Raw genomic sequence first — 18,918 nt, 5'->3', positions numbered from 1 at the left:
ACCTCAATGGCGTGATGATTCAACTATCGATGTATATATATATTATATTAAAGAATGTTAATGAGAAGCTAGTTGAGGATATATTCTTAAGATAAGTTCTCGTGATCTAAATTTTTTTGAATCACGTGGGTTTTATATATTTTTTTTATCCCACACGGTAAAAAAATAAAAAATAAGAAATATATCAATGACATCTTGGAGGTAACATGGAAAACAACATGCGAGTGTATTCGCACACGTAAAACACTATATGCCGTAATAACCAATTTTCGGAGTGAAATTGATTCATTGTAAAATACTAGAGATTCACGTTATCTAATAGCTTGTTTTGAAGACGAATGAGGTTTTCGGAAAAAATATATTCAAGTTGATGGAGTAGGTGAATTCTTGGCCAGAGTTATGAGTTCGATTCCCCCTACCAACACCCCCTACCAACACTTTCATCTGGCCAACGTTGTTTACAGGCTCTTGCGTTAGTGCGGGGTTTATCCAGCGCGCACCGTAGTAGCGGCTGCAGGTTTTCGCGTCACAAAAAAAAAAAATCAATAATCACAAAATAATCTTATATATTGCTCCGTGATCATACATTGCAACAACAAAACACAACTTGAAGATGCACTGTTAAAAACATACATTTTTTTTTTGTGGTTAAAAATATACATTCAAGTAAAGACTGATAATTTCATATCTGAATTAATTAGAATTATTATTATTTTTAATTTTTTAAAACAGTTGAAACGAAAGAAGTAAAAGCAATTACATTTTAAAAGTTGGCTACAAAATTTTGGTATTTATTTTTCTACTAAACAAACAAACTATATACTATTTTGACGTATGATTGAAGTCATAAGAGCATCACCATGCAAACGATTCTCCCTCCGAGAAAGTAGCGGCAAGCCCACCAAAGACGGAGCTCCACTGAGCAGGGAAGCGTTTCTAATTCGGTGAAAGTACACTCTTCTTTTGGTTTTTTTGATCAACAAAATTCTGGTTTCGATTTGTTTTCCAATATCTTCCCCAAATCAAGAAATCGCCGAGGAAATTTTCAAGAACAGAAAAAAACAGAGACAAGATCCTATCTTTTTTCTTGGAATGGCGACCCATTGCATTTTTTCGGTGTACTTTTTCCGCAAAATTCCAATCATGGATTGAAGAATACAAAAGGGTTGGGGAGTGCTTGGAGCAAGGAAATGTGGCCTCCGCCGTCGCCGGGAAATAATGGGGAGCGAATGGCTCCGATGACTAGGCTTGTCGCTGTGGCTATTGACAGGGATAAAGGGAGCCAAATTGCATTGAAATGGGCTACGGACAATCTTGTTACTAAAGGGCAGACTATAATTTTGGTTCATGTTAAAGTTAAACAGAGTTTGAATGAATCTGCGCCACAATATACGCCCGGCAATAGTAATTCTTTATCCCTCTCTCTATTTATATGAGCTTTTCATACGTGATAAGATGTTAAAGATAACTTAATCTAAACTGAGTTTTAAATCTTATGTCTTGATTCATTTGAGGGACCTAAATGCCTAACGGGAGACTTGCACGATGTAAAACTTCGAATTTCAGGTGTACTTTCTGAAGAATATGAGTTTTGCAGTCCAATTATGTTGCCAAGCATTGGTTCTTGAATCTTGGCTAGTGGCTACTGTATTGATTTGCATTAGATTGTGTTCTTTTATGTCGTTGATCGATATGTGTTCTACTTATCGAGGTGAATGGATGCCAACATTTACTGTGTTTTTGTAATATAATTACCATGTTAGAGAATGGGGCAGGAAAATCGTTAGATGAATGTGTTATGACAAATCTTGTTGGTGAAGATTCTAAAGTTATTTAATTTAAATTTCTGTTGGCTGTCATATGCTGGAGCCCTCTTTATTTAAGATATGATGCTTAAAGCTTAAAAAAAATTTGGTACAAGGACAACATGAAGAAGGTCTTACAAATCAAATTTTAAGTTAATTGAACCGAGAACAATTTGTACTCACGGATGCTTCGTAAAAATCAAGGATGTTTTAGTAGCTTGAATATGTGTACTTTGCATCACTTATTCACTTATACTTGCGATACTTGTTTTATTTGGTGGAATGGTGTCCAAAACTAATTTCATGTTACCTGTGGCACAGGACCTACCCCGATTACTGACTCAAACAACGAAACCGGAGAATGGGATGCGCAAACAAAGGAAGTGTTCCTTCCTTTCCGTGTCTTTTGTACACGCAAAGACGTAAGTTTCATGGTTTTGGTGTGTTATTTCTCAAGTACTTACAAATATTCTTCAGTTTCCTGTGGATTCATTTATCAGATACAATGCTTTGACGTGGTGATAGATGACAATGATGTAACAACAGCAATTATTGAATTCATCAAGCAATCGGCAATTGACGTTTTGGTCCTTGGTGCCACCGCGAAAGGCGGAATTTTCAGGTATTACACTCTGCATTTTGTTGAAGAGAACTGTGTCTAGAGTTTCATTTACTTAGATTTACTACACCACAGATTCAAAGCGAAAGACATTCCTGGAAGCGTTCTCAAAGGGGTACCCGATTTTTGTACTGTATATGTCATCCATAAAGGAAAAATTTCATCAACTCGAGCTGCTTCTCGCCCAGCTCCATCAATTGTCAGCCCGCTGCATCGGCAGATACTGATCGAAGCCAGTAAAAAATCAAATGCAACGGAGCCACTGGAACCCTCCAGCACGGTTTACCGACGTTAGTCATCTTCTTGAAATATAGTTGTATCATTTTGTCATATTTCTCCAAAAGATGAAATCAATCATGAATTTCTTCTCTGCAGATTCGTCGTCTCCACGTGCCAAGCAAAGAGATGCAACCTCCATCAAGTATGCCATACTTATACCATACCGCATATTTGCTGATAGATTCAAGTGTACCGTCTGTTGTTATTCGTACAGGTGACTCAGCAAGTCACGAGTAACACTCGCAGATATCCTGTTCGAAATGATATGACAATATGTTGTTCCATGTATCAAAGGGAACAACATATTTTGTCTGTGTGTTGTAGTAGGCAATGATCGTGCTATTGGCATGCGATGCTTATCATTCAACTAAATACTTGAAACATAAGATTGATACACCTTTGGTATAGATGATATTTACTGGATGGATCGGGAAAGCACTCCCTTGAAATGAGGATTTTAATGTATTTAGTTGCCTCCCTAGAAATTTTTGGGCTTGCCTCAAGACCAAGTTTCATGCTACCTCGCACTTCTCAAAATAGGAGATTTATCCCAATCACTGTCACAATGGCTTCATTTCTTTGCTGTTATAAAAGAAATGATATGCAATTAATGTTCACATAAGATTGGCATGCAATGAAGGACAGACATGGCATTCATTCACACAAATGAAAACTAAAATTCATGCATAGTTATTTTAAAAATTTATTTTTTGCTTTTTCCGAAAAAAATAGTTAATCAACCTAATTAAAATCATGCATCCACCCTTTATCAAGTGGAAACTAACTGGAAATGTCACCACTGCAAGCAGGTCTCCGTTTACTCACAGAAAGGGACCCAATGGAAAACCATACGAACTCTCTCAACCAGAGAGTGACATATCATTTGTCAGCAATGAACGGAGAAGTATCGACATGTTTCCTTCATATGCTGAAAGCTTTGAAGGCAGTCATACCCCACCTCGACTTTCGGGCTTCTCAGATATAGACCAAGGTTTAGATTCCTGGCAACTTGGACGTAGATCCCTGGATTTACCGGCCTCACCAGAACGCACCTCCTATGCTTCGGTCGAGAGTGGTAAAACATATAACGCACAGACAATGGTAAGGAAATTTACAACAAATTCAGTACTCAAGGCCATAAATTTTTATTAATGTCATTTCGGTGAGGTGCTTCAAAAATCCCCCCCCCCCCCCCCCCCCGGGGATTCAGTACGCCTCTTCCAGAAATGAATGAAGGATTATGACTCCAAGTTGAATTTCATCTTTGCTTGTATACCTATAGATATTGGTTTTTATGTTGTTCGAATGATTATTATTATTTTGAACATAAGTTGTTCGTTTTACTTGGTATTATTATTCAGTAATTTGAAGAATATATAACAGACCTTTCATCATAAATCGACACTCAACCCTGTCCTTATGCCTAATCTCCAGGGTTGCATAACCTTGCTTTAAACCACGTGAAAAATTGAAAATGGGGTTTGTATTTCACAGGAGGAAGTAGAAGCAGAAATGAGAAGATTAAAGCAAGAGCTCAAGCAAACAATGGATATGTATAGTACTGCATGCAAGGAAGCTCTCTCCGCTCAAGAGAAGGCATGAGAGATTTTTTCTTTCCTCTTGATTCAATAATTATTACTGGTATGTCTCAAAATATGTTTCGGGTTTTCAGGCAAAGGAGCTCCAGCGATGGAAAAAGGAAGAACAACAAAGGTTAGAAGTTGCTCGATTTGCTGGAGAAGATGCGGTCAGAGTTGCAGAAAACGAGAAAGCCAAGTCGAGGGCAGCCATCGAGCATGCTGAAGCATCTAAAAGGATAGCAGAGGTAGAAGCTCAGAAAAGAATCAGTGCAGAAATGAAAGCCTCGAATGAATCAGAAGAGAAGACTAAGGTTGTAACCTCAATGGCACATGCGGATTACAGATACAGGAGATATACGATTGAGGATATTGAAACTGCCACAGAATATTTTTCACAATCTAGGAAGATTGGAGAAGGAGGGTATGGGCCAGTATTCAAGTGTTATCTGGATCATACACCAGTCGCGGTTAAGGTTCTCCGTCCTGATGCTACGCAAGGCAGATCCCAATTTAACCAAGAGGTACTTGAATTTGATCAACTTATTTGTTTATCTCCATTTATTCGAGTCTTTGAGTTCTACTAAATAGTTAACTGAGAATTTATAACTGTATCAGGCCTAAAAAGTAGGCACACATACAGAATAGGGAATAGAAAATTAAAGATCTCTATGTCCTAAATTAGTTGTTAAAATAAGTGTCTTATTCATTGTTGATATGTTATTTTAGGTAGAAATTCTTTGCTGCATAAGACACCCAAACATGGTCCTTCTCCTAGGTGCATGCCCCGAGTATGGTTGTTTAGTTTACGAGTATATGCACAATGGAAGCTTAGAAGACCGATTATTCAGGCGTGGAAACACTCCTCCGCTATCTTGGAGGCAAAGGTTTCGAATCACTGCTGAGATTGGAACAGGCCTCCTTTTTCTCCACCAGACTAAACCAGAGCCATTGGTTCACCGTGACCTAAAGCCAGCTAACATTCTCCTGGACCGCAACTATGTTAGTAAGATTGCTGATGTTGGCTTAGCCAGGCTTGTCCCTCCCTCCGTAGCCGACACTGTCACTCAATATCGGATGACATCCGCTGCTGGAACTTTCTGTTATATCGATCCTGAGTATCAGCAAACAGGAATGTTAGGCATAAAATCAGACATATACTCCCTTGGTATTATCTTTTTGCAGATCCTTACAGGAAAGCCACCAATGGGTTTGACTCATACTGTTCAAAGAGCCATTGAGAAAGGGACGTTTCTTGAAATGCTCGATTCGTCAGTGCCCGATTGGCCTAAGGAAGAGGCTTTGTCATTGGCCAATTTAGCAGTCAGATGTACTGAGCTTAGAAGAAAAGATAGGCCGGACCTTGGAAAAGTTGTGCTCCCACAATTGAACAAACTTCGAGAACTCGCGGACGACACCATGGCTGATCCAATTCCACCAGCCCTTGCAGACCGCTCACCTAATCACAGCCGAGTTTCAATGTCTAAAGTAAGTATAGTTGCATCATGCATCTTGTTAAGCCTTTGGTTCCATTTTGCAAGTTCTATCTCATTTATGAAGAATGAAAGACTTGATTTGTCTAGTATTTTAAGCATATAATGATCAGATAGATTCAACATTGAATTCTTTTATCTTGAATCTTGCAGGAAGATGTGAGTTGACATCTTGAGCAGCCGAAACCGAAAAGCATTTATAGATTGAAAACGAAGTGTTATTCTTATATAGAAATATGGTGAAATTTCCAGTTTTTTTGAAAAATAGTGCACACCTTATAGATGTATGTTTTGTACATGATGGCACGTAAAAGAAAGTTCTAACGTTATACATTGTTGGGGGTATTGCACCCCGTTTTTCATACCGTTTCATTTTCGCGCAACTACGATCTTTTTATTTACTTGAATATTTCGAAAGATTGCTTGATACGTGAGAAGAGATGAACGCAAAGAATTATAAATATTTAAATAGAAATAAATAAGATGAATGAGTAATCACATCTCTAGTAGTTGAGTTGCATGCTTTCATATAAACGCTAATTATCTGGTGGGGTCAACAATTCGAGTATGATATAAAAGTCGAACCAAAAACATGATAAAAGAAGGATAAACAAATTAAACTGTATTTTATCACTCAAGTTAGAATTTGTGGTGAATGTAAAATTATCTAGATATTTGATTATTTAAATAAATAAATTATAATTGAATGTTATATATAAATTATTTAATAACAAAACGATTGCACTGTATATTAAGTAAGTAGTCTGCAAATCAGGTCAGTAAGATAAAATGGCATTGGATAAATCATTTACAACGGATCACACGGTCCACGAATTTGACTCTGTTACAAATTAATTTGGACCGAACCAACCCCTTGAGCTAGCTTTTGAGGGTGAGTTACGTCCAAATTTAATTTCTAACATGGTATTAGAGCTCGGATTTCACCGTTATATGTTGGACGAGCCATAGTTGACATCACTCATCCCATAGTTGGTCACCCGTTAGTATCTCCACGCTCCAGTCGTTTCATTCCTAAGCGTTAGGAACCTAGACAAGGACAAACCTTTCCTTTTGAGATAGCTTTTGAGTGAGTTAGATCAAAATCAATTTTTAACATACTACTCTGAGGCAATTATATAATTTTTTTAATTGAGTATAATAGAATTTTATGAAATTTTAATTTCGAAATTATAAAATTTATTAAAATTCTAAAATTGATTTTAATTTTTGGATCATTCAATTAATTCCTATAAATAAATCGCCAGCATCCACTCCACCTCCTCTTTCTCCATCTCTCTCTCCCGCACGGATCGACAAAATCTCTAGACAGAGAGAGATCCAACAAAGACCCCAAGAAAATTCATCCCCATCTCACCTTTTCGATTATTAGCAGCATCCCAGTTGCTCAATTTCCATTTCGAGTTTAATTCACAGCTCATTTGTTGCGTTTGATTCTTCTGTAAGTTTTATTTAAAAGCATTTTTTTTTCATTGTTTTTCTTGGTGTTAATGATTTAATGTGGTGGATTGCTGATTTTGTTTCTTTGCTCGGGCAACTGTTTTTGGTTCAAGCGACGAAATATGGTGTTCTGGATTTTTGGGTACGGGTCATTGGTGTGGAACCCAGGATTTGAGTATGACGAAAAGGTGATTGGGTGCATCAGAGACTACAGGCGTGTATTTGATCTGGGTATGCTTTCTTTTGTGTTTTATGGAATTTGCGAGTCTTCTATTTACTTGTTTCGTTAAATTGTGAAATTCTTTTAGCTAACCAAGCCCATTCGATTTAATTTTTCGAGTAATTTGAGTTAGTTGCTGCTACAATCGAATCTGACATTTGCGCACATGCGCAATAATATATATTAGTTTCTTGAATTTTACCTCGATAAATTGTTCAGGACAATTCGAAGAATTACCGCTGGTTTATTGTTTATTACATTTATTTTTGTGGTTTTCAGCGTGCATTGATCACAGAGGTACGCCGGAGCACCCAGCAAGAACCTGCACTTTGGAAGAACATGAAGGAGCAGCCTGCGTAATGATTTTTCCTCTTAAACTTTTGTTAATTTCCTTGAGAAGCTTGATTGAAATGATGACCAATGCTGTGAGCCACACAAAGTAAATATCGAAATCCTTTTAGATATTGATATGGATAGGTGAAACATGTCTGTTTTCGGTATCTTGTTTGTTCATCAATTAAAAGTAAATTTGAGGTGCTAAATGCACGGGGACCACAGGTCAAAATCTTTCTATGGAATGATTTCTTTCATCTTGGGGATCAGGGATCAACGGGCCGAGATTGTTGGTCCTGGAGGTCACCAAGAATTGGGGATTGGGTTTGTGCTTTTTATGTTAACTCAAAGAAAAAAGGCCAAAATTTGCAACAAATTAGGCATCGATAATCTTATTTTTTAATCTGAACCTTTTCTATATTATAAGAGTTTTGACTTACTAGATCATTGATTATGTCATTAAATGGTTTTCAAACTTTCAGAAAGGTTAATTTATTCCAGCAATTTGGACAGCTGTTTTCCCATATATTTTATGCTTCTCTTATTTCTGGATGTGCCCCTTGTCTATTTCGGAAGGTTATCTTGATATGTCAACTCTTATTTCAGTGGGGTGCTGCCTACTGCGTGCGGGGAGGGCCAGAAAAAGAAAAAGAAGCGATGGCGGTATGATAATTTTAATTGTTTATCTGGTCAAGTACAAATTTAACCTTTGGGATTGGACTTTTTCCATTTATAATATGATGCACATAGTTGTATTCTGTGCAACTGATTTCATAATTTGATATATTAATGTGGCATTCTGAAATAATTATCTTGTTTATCTATGTTTTGTTAGTATCTGGAGCGTAGAGAATGCGAGTATGACAGAAAGACTTTGGTAGACTTTTTCAAAGTGAGTTGTACTTTTTCATGTTCCACTGTACTATACTGTATTGAACTTTTTGCTTGTTTCATTCGCTTGGCCATTTTGAAAGCATGTCAATTTTTTATGGTTACTGATTTCATGTCTTGTGTTTTTCTTAATGCAGGATGAAGATTCGGAAATACCCTTTATTACCGGGGTAATAGTGTAAGTGATTTATCTACCTCAAACATTCAAACAAAGTCCAAAAATTGTTATGCTCTATCTGGTTTCCTGGTGAATTGTTTCATAAAATATATAGGAGAATGTGATTTATGTTTTGTGTATTCTTTTTTGAACGACACACTTTTATGATGTATGTCATAGTATGCTATAATTTTCGAGTTAGTGATGTCATGTATGCTTTTTTGGTGTTGTATATGAAATTTACATTTTAAAACTTATAAGTGTGGTATGTTAAGTTGATAGTCATAGATCAACTTTTTAAAGCTGTGAAAAGCTAAATTGAGATTAATGATTATGTTGCATTGTGTGAACATGAGGTTAATTTAGTTTTGGAGAAAAAATGGAAATGAAGGTGTGATGTTTGTTTATTTTTCCGATAATAACGAGCATTGACTGGAAATAGAAACAATCATACGCATGCGGTTTCTCTGGTTCAACAATGTTAGCTATCCATTTCACGTTGCAGGTTCACATCCACACCGGAATTATCGAATAAGTACTATCTCGGGCCTGCCCCCTTGGAGGACATGGCTAAGCAAATAGCAACTGCCTTTGGCCCGTGCGGGAACAATCGAGACTACATTTTCAAGTTAGAGAAGGCGTTGTTTGATATCGGTAAGTGCCCTGAAATCCACTCTTGATGTTAGGAAGAGTGGTGATGATCTTTAGAAATTCTCTGGCCCGAATGAAGTCATTTTACCAAGTTATAAATCAAGCAGTACGTCTATGCAGGTCATGAAGATGACAGCATTATCGAGCTCGCAAACGAGGTGAGAAAGATCCTTGGAATCGTAGGAATCGTATCAAAGGAAATCAAGGTGTTTGGACCATCCCTCGTTCCACATACAGCTACTTTATCGCCTCGGAAAATCGCAACTGTTGCCTGAAGTTTCAGCCGTCTAAAGAATTTCCTCTGAAGAAGTTGCTGAAGTTTTTTAGTTTTTCTTGTTGAGTTGTAGTCTTTACACGTTCTCAGATGATGAGTTTGAGCCGAGGAATCGGACATCTGACGTTGGTAACGCGGGATCGAATTATCCACTTTCGTTTTAATAAAAGAAAAAAGTTCATGATATTGCAATCATTATTGGAGAATAAGATATATATATATATATTTATATATATATGGATTTGTTTTCTTGAAAATATTTTGTAATTCAAGGACTATGGAATTTTTGTACCATTTAATGTGTTGTAATTCAAGGACTACAATCCGAAGCTATCATATATATGAATTTAATATTTTTCATTTTCAAAATTTTATTTTTAATGTTTTACTGATAATAACAATAAATTTATCACTATATATTAAGTTTTAATACTATCTTCTATTATATTATTATTACTATTTAGATTGGCGTTGTTTTTTCCCCCTTTTTTCCCAAGGTTTTATCCGTGTCGAAAACGAATGTACAAGTACGTAATCGCTGCTCGCTGCTAGTATATGTAGTTCAATAAATTAGTTACTTGAATTAAGTAAATTTAGAGGTGTGTGGGACGATCGATTCTAGCTTGCAGACGTCGTTTCTGAGAACTTTAAGAGAACTTTAAGAGTGAAGTGGTAGATCGTCACTTGCGTCACGAGCGAAGTGTTAGAGATGTAACTGTCGAGGAGTGTTCGATGAAAATACTATGACGCTCAATCAGCGCTACCCAAAACTTGATAAAATAAGGAAAAATTTTGAGAGCAAATGCTAGCTTACCCTTTGAAATGAAAGAATGATATCTATTTATAAACTTCTTGATGGACTTGAACTAAATGAGCCATTTTATCTGGCTCGAACCTTACATAGGCTTGATTCTTAACCTTAGTGGACTTTATTAAAATTGAGATGTTACCCATATATATTATGTTTAGCCTAATAAAGACAATTTTTTAGTAGGTTTGATATAACCTTACTTTCAGTTGCAAAACCAGCCCTGCTCATTTTTATAAATATCATTTCACCCCTTAACAATTTTCATAAATACCACTTCGATCATTTTTAGCAATTAGATTAGATTTTAACCTTAGAAATATTATAATTATCATTTTATCACTTCATCAATTTATTAATTACTTGATAGATAAATTTGGAAAAAAGGAGTGTATAAGCATCCGATGGAATGCTAGTAACCATAAAGTTGACAAGAAGTCCATTCTCTTGCACCTACGACCAACAAGTCCAATTGTGAAATGCTCATTTTTCATCATTCTCAATTTGCTGCTGAGTCAGTCTTACATCGACGGTAGCATTTTCGGTGTCTTTTTTAAATATACAAGATGTTTGCGCAAACAATCTCATTACGAAACAAAAAAATATGTGGAATCCATCAATATATTTCCGCGCGTACATCTTACACAAAGCCATCGGGAGTTGAATTCCTGGTGTATAATAGACTTGCCGTTGAACTCTTTTTTCTTTTATGAAAAAAAACAACAATATTTTAAAAGCGCAAAAACGAATAGTTTTGTTAATATTTATCCACACAAACAGTGTTCTGTGTTCATCTTTTAATACCATAAACACTTGTGAAAACAAATAACTTTCGATCCATTTTCATTAGATCTCTATAATTGCAGAACAGGGTTGGAGTTTTTGGCAAATGCATTTTGATGTGGTACCATCAAAGGGAGCTTGGCCTTATTGTATTTTCTAATCGAATTGCTCAATCCAAACGCAGACTCATTGAAGTTGCATCTAAAGCTCTTCACATTCATTGGAATCGAGGAGATATTTATGTAACAAAGTGCATGTAACAACCTTATGTTTTCATGGGAGCGGTTCGCGTCTTTGAAAGACGAAGAGAGCACCTCTCGAACCTTTTCCAAGCCTGATCTTATCGTCAACGTATGTGATTTGCAGCTTCACTTCACTCTCACCACCATATTTGAATTCCCATCCTCCAACTTTGAGTTCCGGTGGCTCGAACACGACTTGAATCCATTCTCCATCCAGGGCTGTCAGTTTTCCTGTCTTATCAGCCAAATTTATAATCAGACAAGAGTTTCATGGAGTTCAACAAAGGTGTTCAGACTATTCCAGCCGGTTCAAATACTTACAAGTCCTATATATACACAATGAATATGATCAGAGCTCTGATACATTTGAAATTACTTCACGTCAAGTATGAACAGAAATGTATTTTCCCGGACCACAAACTCCAATCATAATTCAAGCTTTTGGTCAATTTTTTAGGTTTAAAACTACATAACAAACTCCAACTCAAGCGAAAATCGTTCCTTTTCCAAACATGCGATTCAGCTTGCAAAATATGAGTACTCAACTCATATTGCCTCATTCAATGAAGTCCAGATACGAAAAAGAATACTACTAACCAGAAAACTTTACCATGCAACAGAGGAATAAAAAGAAACCATGAATATTTGTGATCACGGACGAAAAGATATAATTACCCTTCAAAGAAACCTCTCCATCTAACAATCCCAGAGCAGTAAAGGATACTCTGTTTTTGACAGTATCCGGGGATTCAACGACCTGAATCATTTCCTTGGCTTTGAATATCAGCCGGCCAAATGCATTCCGATATACACCACCTGGTGATGTAGGATTTGAGCAATACTGCACATCCCATTCTGCAAACAAGTTTTTTTTTTTAATACAAGATTTCCACATTCTTGAAAAGCTAAAATGTAATCAAAAGAGTAGTTATATATATGAAAGAATAAAGGCAGGAGGTGAGTCTTCGGTCTTCCAATTCGTAGAAGCCTTTCAAGGTATAATAACAAGCAAACAGTGAAATATGAGTATTATGAGTCAATGGATGAGCATCAGGTAGAAACTCGGTTGGCATAGCACGGTGAAAAGAGAGGCGACCCAACCGAACTTCGAATGCACCATTTCGACAGATGTTAGCACAAGCTATTGAATTCGATAGAATTGAAACTGAAAGCAGAATCATGGAGTTAAGAGAGATGCTGACCTCCAAATATAAGCGGGCACTTGGTGGGTTCAGCAACGCAAAATTTTTGCAATTCATCAGCCACTTGGGCTACCCTTTGGTGTTCATTTCTTGACAGCAGAACTCCTCTATCAGTTTGCCTAACCTAATGAAGCCAGAGAGATGAAAAAAGCTTGTAATTTGATCCAACAAACGGAGACAATAAATTCTTGTTCACAAATATTTCAAGAAAAAATAGTAATTTTTCCCCCTTCCCCACCTTTTTCTCTGCTAAAATACATTGTCCGTAAAAGGCACATTACGATGAAAAAAGATCAAATTCCCAACGAATAGTTGAAAGTTACACCTGTGATAGAATGGATTCCACCAAATCATCAGGCTTAGTCTCCAGTGGAGTCGCGACAGCATATATTCCGGAGGCAGCTACGGCGGACACGCGGCGGCGGGAAAACACAAGGGCCTGTCCGAATTCCTTGTCTGAGAAAAATGGCTTCGGAATTCTGACGAAAGAACACGCGGCCACAGTCGCCATTGTCGACGAGTTTCGCCGGAAGCTAGCAAGCTGTGGAGTTGCAGATACATGAATGAGTGGGGCTCCTGGAAAATCTAGCCCATGAACCTCAACGTGCCACGTGTGCGCGTGTCTTTTTTCTTGATATCGAAAATTAAATAGGTATCTTGACTTTTAATTTTTTTTTATAATAACTTAACGTTATTTAATATTTTATAATAATTGCACAGTTTAATCTTTGTCAGGAGTTAAGAAGATGCGTTGTTATTGTGTTTCAGTTAATTTTTTTTATAATATTATGTTTATGATACGAAAATGTGCTTATAATATTGTAATAATTCTGATATTTACTCAAATATATCACATATATTTGTGAAAAAAAATTGTGAATTCTGACGTAGATCATGTATTTGAATATACACAAAGATTATTACAATAATAAAATAGCATGTTCATATCATAGACCTAATATTGTCAAAAGAAATAACTAATTAGACACAACTAATCAACATGTGTTCAACAACTCATCATAATAAGAGTAAAACGTAAAACTGATACAAAAAGACAAGAGTTGAAACACTTGTTAAATTTTCACAGAGATGAAGTGTGTATTTTCAATATTTTACGTAAAAATTTGATGCAAATACTCTAAAAATTTATAACACTGATGTGACAAATTATTAATTATTATATTCATAGTTCCGATAATACTTTGAGATAGATTTAACTTTACCTCGGTTCGATATTTTTTTTCTATGATTGGGTCCATGTTATGTAGCTAGCTGTTTTATATCAAATTGAATATAGTAAAAAAAATAAAAAAAATATTTTTTTAAAAATTATTTAAAGGCAGAGAGAAAAAAGTTCTAGATATCAATATTCTAGACTACTTTACTTTAAAAGTACATTTTATTTATTTAATTAAAATTAAATCTCTCATTTTGTTTTTGTACTAACAAAACTGTCTTTTTTGAACTAACAAAACTGTCTTTTAAGAATTAAAATACACCTTAAACCCAAATTTTTTTTAGATTTACAACCAATGGCCCTGCAATCTGCAATCTGCAATCTGCAATTTGCAATTTGCAATTTGAGTCCACCATTTATTCCAAATTATTCACTTATTTGAAGGGACTGAATTCTAAATCGATTTGATATCAATTTATGTGATTTAACAGTCATTGTGATGATTTTCAAATACACAAAATATGTGTAATTTGTAGTACATCTCTCAAGTCTGACCAGGGTATTTGAAGAGAAGGCCGCCAAGCCTTCTGAATGTCACTCGCACTGCTCTCCTTGAACCTCTAAATCCTTGAAAGTTTTATATGGTTACAAATATAACATTAGAAAGATGAAAATCCATCTATCTTGATAAAACCACTAACTTCCGATCAACAATGCCGCGGATTATGTACCAAGTTTCTAAGTCAAGCCAACGGATGGAAAAATTAGCCGAGTCTTGACAGATAATAAAAGAAGAGAATCATCAAATTCTCTGTTTGGTTGTCTGTAGTGAGTGCAAGAACAGCACCGGAAAAAATGATGTTCACGCTTCAAATTCAGACATCAGCTCAGGTTTCAACCATTGGTTCTGGCCCAGATGACTCAGCCCCAGATCGATTGCACTGGCAAACTGAATTGAAAAGAACGTCCTTGATTACCTAGAATTGAAGATGCACGAGGGTACAGATCAATTGAACTCAACATATGAGTTGTGGACATTAAAAAAAAAAAAAGTGAAATAATGTTCGATGGTGAAGTGTTGTCACAGATACCTGGGACATCAAACCATGAACCTGCTCCACGGTTATCTTTGCACTGTCGCGAGTGATCTTGTTAAGTTGAGATTCTTCCTGATATACGCAAAGGCAAGCATCCACATATTATAGTAATATTTGCATGTTGAATGATTTGTAAATGCATGTATACATATATATATATTTTTTGTGTATATATATGCACGTGTGCGCGCGATAATCTGGCCAAGAAAAATTGTAGCTAGGGAGAATTATAATTTATATCCACAAAATCATATCCCAAGTACACAGGTTTTCTTGGAGCACTTCACAGGATGTAGGGAAGAAACACCAAACTGTCTTCAAGAAAGTCAGATGTGTTCATTGCTCACTAAGGAAGTCAGACTAATAAATGTCATAGTCAGGATCGCTAAAATTTCCTTAATCTTGATTTTGTGTAAATCAACAAATGGGAAAACTGTGTGATGACCCCAATTTGAGATGACGTGAATGACATGTCATTGCAAAATGATAATTAGATTTAGACTACCTGTGGCAAAATATGATTAGCGGAGTTAGGAATATTGGCGTTAGTTGTTGCAATATAAAGAAATGTGGTGGTAAAATAAGGGACATGCAGAATATAAAATTGTTTCTCTCTTGTATCTTGTGTTTTCCCTCCCCAATTCTACAGTTGTAAGCAAACTCAAAATTGCTAAAAAAATTAGGTGCTAACAATGCAATATAGCATCCCTAGCATTACTACTTGAAAGTGGTATGTACTAGAGCAGCAGAACACAGCATTAGCATACTGCAACTGGAGTTCTAGTGGCATGCTCAAGTAAATTGTTGTAAATGCTAACCTCTTTCTTCCTTTGAGGAGCTGCCATCAAAGGACCAAAACGTAAATGAGCTAATTGATTTTCAGCTTGCTCTAGTTTCTCCGCTGCACAAGTTCGGAAGCATTAAAAGTTAAACTAGTATTAAATATTGGCACAACATATACGGGAGACAATTAAATGGATGGGCTGGTTGAACCAACAGCTGAGGGGTGGAGGGGTAGGGGTGGGGGTGGGGGTGGGGGGAACACTTTCCGCCGAATTTGTTTGCCACCAATACCTGTATGTTTTGATTCATTTTTTAAATCAGCTTTCAAAATCAACCATCACTCACTTTCAAAATAATTCTCTTAAAATTACAAATCATTTCATTACGTTAATCACCCCATAAATTAGTTTAAAAATTTTAAGATCCCACTCAATTTCAAAAAATGACTACATCATGCATGCTTCAAATGACAAAATGTCACACCATCTTCTGAAAATTCAAAATTTCATCGCATTTCCAACAAGTATTTAAAATTATTCTAAGAACATGCTGATTTGATAACTAAAAACATCCAATCAAACGACGTATACATATCCAGGGAAATTACCTAAATCTGATATTTGGCCAGCAACATAGTCTCCATTGCCAAGCAAAGGAGAAGATGATAGGGTGTTAACCCAATACTTATTCCATAGCAGGTCCATAAGATGAGAATCAAGAGATGACTTGAAGTATGTGATATCCAATGAATAATACTACATGCCAAAAAAAAAGCCGGATTAAGCGAGCAAATTCAGCATGGAGTGCTTTGGAGCTTAAGGAGACAGAAAGGTTTACCTGTTTGCAATGAACACCAAAGTCCTCGATTTTGTTCAAGGGGATGGTCTGATACTCAGAAACTGGTTCATCTGGAGGCTTATACCCTTCAGGGTATGTTCTAAAAGCACCGATCTCTACTTTTCCAGCAGAAACAGTCCTTGTTGGATCAATGACAACAGCCAGAAACGGCTCCTGGTATTGTTGGTTAAGCATTTGTGTGGAAACATCTATACCAGAAAGCCAGCATCCATAACCAGGATGGGAATGGTACCACCCAACTACATTCTCTAGCCGGCCCGCCTTCATGAGCATAATCAAAGGAAAACATTTAGTCCCAGAAATGAGATCCAAAATTGTTAATAGAAGGTCTTGATATGATATACTCACAACACACTCGGTGTTTACAGGATTTAAAATAATCAAAATTGCTCTTTACATTACCATATAGAAATTCAACGCCCTGATAGTTGGCTCACAGGAAAGAGCACAAACAGTATGCACTGATGCCGTTGTGTTGAAAAAGATAAAACCATATTTTTTTTATAAGACTAAAGTCATGTTTCTAACATTTAACAACTATATGATTTGTGTTTGACTATAAATCTGAAGGTAAGTTCTCTATTCACCTAAAGGAGAAGCCCCTTACATAGCAAACATCAATCATCCCTTGGATTGAACCACATGGACAACTCCATCCCTTGACCCCATAAAAGATTATTTTTTTAGGTTCCAACTACAAACATAATACATAACTGCATTATTATAGCTGTGATAAAGGTAAGATTACTGAGTCACACTATAGCCACCAATACATTGAAAACCAGTTATGATGCCGAAGTGTCACCAAATCATCGAACTTTGAAATAGCTTCATTCCTTACAGCCACACAAAAACAATCGTGTTATTCTTTCTCAATATCACAATCAATGTCCAGATGCCTAAAAGTTTTGCCAAGACCATTGTCTTAACAATCCAGGAAACTTCTTTGATCGTCATTGTTAATACTAATAATTGTGCTCGTGAAGGCAGAGATAGTGGCATAGTTTCAGTTTTCAAATACAACACTGCCTCAGTTTTAAAATACAACACCTCGGATCAATGATACACTTATAAGTTATAACTAAAAAAATACCACCTAAAAAATTAAACCGTTGCACAGGAACGCAATCCAATTTCACTTTCGTCTCATTTATCAGCTGTTTTGTATTACTCATACAGTCCTTTCCGTTTTGCGTTACACACCAGAACATGAATCGTAGATTCCATTAAGCTTATATAATCAAGGGTAAACTTGGACCCAGCAAGGGCAGCTGAAGCTAAAAAAAATTATGGGAACTTTACTAAAGGAAAAAATAAAATCTGACAATGGCACTCCAAGCCAACCAGGCTTGAAATACTCTTAACAGATAGTATTGATTATTCACTAAATTCCTATTCATCCTCCACATACAAATCTAAGGCTTCCCGCTAACTCCCCAACAGATTTAATTTAAATCACGATAAAATGAGCATGGAATCATAAGCTCTGATAAATCAAAGCAACGTGAAGCATAATAACCTGCTTATTGGTCTGTGAATATTCCACCATATACTCGTACGCATCAGCCTGCGCATTAACCCTAGTTTCAGTGCCCTCGACGGGGAGGGCAAAAGCGTCCATCACAATAATGGCATCCCCGTCAGTTTTGCCCTGCATCAGTCCCATGACTTCAATGGTTCCTCCAGAACGCGCGTGGACAACCATCTTGAGTAGCGCTAGAGCAGAGATCTTCACCCGCTTGAAGTAGTGAGGATCGTTTGCCCAGGGCTTCTCTTGCTGGAACTTCTCCTGCGCCGCCGAGTCGTAGAAGAAGATAGCGTCCGACGCCGCCGCCAAGGAATCGGTGGAAGAAGAAGCGATGATATTGTTCTCCAGCTCCCATGTTTGCCGAGCAATCGCCGCAGATGAAAAGGAATCCATCGTTGCCGTAGAAAGCTAAAACCTCATGCCAATCTCTCCTCTCTTTATTTTTATTTTAGTCACCAAATGTATTTCAAATTTTTCTTGTCACGTTAAACCCTAATAAATATTCCACCCAATTCTTACCACCAAACTAAATTATTAAATTATTTTATAATTATCGTCTAGGTCCCACGTGTTTAGGTTTTATCTAAAAAATATTGATCTCATCTCACATGAGTCAGAAATCCATTGACTCATACGGGGTTAAATCGAGGGATGTGCATGAGCGTCAAGGACCTGAGGAGGAG

At 36.6% G+C, this 18,918-nt stretch overlaps 4 protein-coding genes across 4 annotated transcripts; 2 read left to right on the top strand and 2 right to left on the bottom strand.

The window, feature by feature from the left end:
• The first annotated feature begins 855 nt into the window (after positions 1-855).
• On the top strand, positions 856-6,085 carry LOC140871236 (U-box domain-containing protein 35-like). The gene is made up of 10 exons (XM_073273648.1): positions 856-1,404; positions 2,127-2,227; positions 2,306-2,427; positions 2,500-2,714; positions 2,800-2,845; positions 3,513-3,804; positions 4,198-4,299; positions 4,376-4,804; positions 5,010-5,768; positions 5,927-6,085. The coding sequence occupies exons 1-10, from the start codon at positions 1,191-1,193 to the stop codon at positions 5,939-5,941; spliced, it is 2,295 nt and encodes a 764-aa protein (XP_073129749.1). The 5' UTR covers positions 856-1,190; the 3' UTR covers positions 5,942-6,085.
• Positions 6,086-7,052: 967 nt separating this feature from the next.
• Positions 7,053-9,941, top strand: LOC140871237 (gamma-glutamylcyclotransferase 2-1-like). The gene is made up of 8 exons (XM_073273649.1): positions 7,053-7,232; positions 7,345-7,462; positions 7,731-7,807; positions 8,391-8,447; positions 8,620-8,676; positions 8,813-8,853; positions 9,338-9,486; positions 9,604-9,941. Exons 2-8 carry the CDS (start codon positions 7,354-7,356, stop codon positions 9,756-9,758), a joined length of 645 nt encoding a protein of 214 aa, XP_073129750.1. The 5' UTR covers positions 7,053-7,232; positions 7,345-7,353; the 3' UTR covers positions 9,759-9,941.
• Positions 9,942-11,312: 1,371 nt separating this feature from the next.
• On the bottom strand, positions 11,313-13,385 carry LOC140872208 (probable plastid-lipid-associated protein 8, chloroplastic). The gene is made up of 4 exons (XM_073275004.1): positions 13,118-13,385; positions 12,793-12,916; positions 12,266-12,445; positions 11,313-11,821 (listed from the first exon to the last, which is right to left on the bottom strand). Exons 1-4 carry the CDS (start codon positions 13,301-13,303, stop codon positions 11,622-11,624), a joined length of 690 nt encoding a protein of 229 aa, XP_073131105.1. The 5' UTR covers positions 13,304-13,385; the 3' UTR covers positions 11,313-11,621.
• A 1,032-nt stretch (positions 13,386-14,417) lies between these two features.
• On the bottom strand, positions 14,418-18,706 carry LOC140871687 (COP9 signalosome complex subunit 5a-like). The gene is made up of 6 exons (XM_073274323.1): positions 18,227-18,706; positions 16,687-16,968; positions 16,457-16,604; positions 15,885-15,967; positions 15,061-15,138; positions 14,418-14,946 (listed from the first exon to the last, which is right to left on the bottom strand). The coding sequence occupies exons 1-6, from the start codon at positions 18,626-18,628 to the stop codon at positions 14,857-14,859; spliced, it is 1,083 nt and encodes a 360-aa protein (XP_073130424.1). The 5' UTR covers positions 18,629-18,706; the 3' UTR covers positions 14,418-14,856.
• Between the last annotated feature and the right edge of the window lie 212 nt (positions 18,707-18,918).

This window comes from Henckelia pumila, unplaced genomic scaffold (genome assembly GCF_033568475.1).
Source record: "Henckelia pumila isolate YLH828 unplaced genomic scaffold, ASM3356847v2 CTG_461:::fragment_3, whole genome shotgun sequence".
NCBI lineage: Eukaryota > Viridiplantae > Streptophyta > Magnoliopsida > Lamiales > Gesneriaceae > Henckelia > Henckelia pumila.
The sequence above is the reverse complement of the archived record's forward strand: the minus strand, read 5'-3'. Positions and strand labels throughout refer to the sequence as shown.

Bases quoted from the DNA above. Each gene is read 5' to 3' on its own strand.
- LOC140871236 (XM_073273648.1), top strand. From the start codon at position 1,191: ATGTGGCCTCCGCCGTCGCCGGGAAATAATGGGGAGCGAATGGCTCCG. The intron at 2,228-2,305 runs GTAAGTTTCATG...TTCATTTATCAG, and splicing joins TCTTTTGTACACGCAAAGAC to ATACAATGCTTTGACGTGGT. The intron at 4,805-5,009 runs GTACTTGAATTT...ATGTTATTTTAG, and splicing joins GATCCCAATTTAACCAAGAG to GTAGAAATTCTTTGCTGCAT.
- LOC140871237 (XM_073273649.1), top strand. From the start codon at position 7,354: ATGGTGTTCTGGATTTTTGGGTACGGGTCATTGGTGTGGAACCCAGGA. The intron at 7,463-7,730 runs GTATGCTTTCTT...TGTGGTTTTCAG, and splicing joins CAGGCGTGTATTTGATCTGG to CGTGCATTGATCACAGAGGT. The intron at 8,854-9,337 runs GTAAGTGATTTA...TTCACGTTGCAG, and splicing joins TTTATTACCGGGGTAATAGT to GTTCACATCCACACCGGAAT.
- LOC140872208 (XM_073275004.1), bottom strand. From the start codon at position 13,303: ATGGCGACTGTGGCCGCGTGTTCTTTCGTCAGAATTCCGAAGCCATTT. The intron at 12,917-13,117 runs GTGTAACTTTCA...TGGCTTCATTAG, and splicing joins TGGAATCCATTCTATCACAG to GTTAGGCAAACTGATAGAGG. The intron at 11,822-12,265 runs GTAATTATATCT...CTGATAAGACAG, and splicing joins TGGAGAGGTTTCTTTGAAGG to GAAAACTGACAGCCCTGGAT.
- LOC140871687 (XM_073274323.1), bottom strand. From the start codon at position 18,628: ATGGATTCCTTTTCATCTGCGGCGATTGCTCGGCAAACATGGGAGCTG. The intron at 15,968-16,456 runs GTAATTTCCCTG...GAACTTGTGCAG, and splicing joins TGGCCAAATATCAGATTTAG to CGGAGAAACTAGAGCAAGCT. The intron at 15,139-15,884 runs GTTAGCATTTAC...TGCGTATATCAG, and splicing joins CTCCTCAAAGGAAGAAAGAG to GAAGAATCTCAACTTAACAA.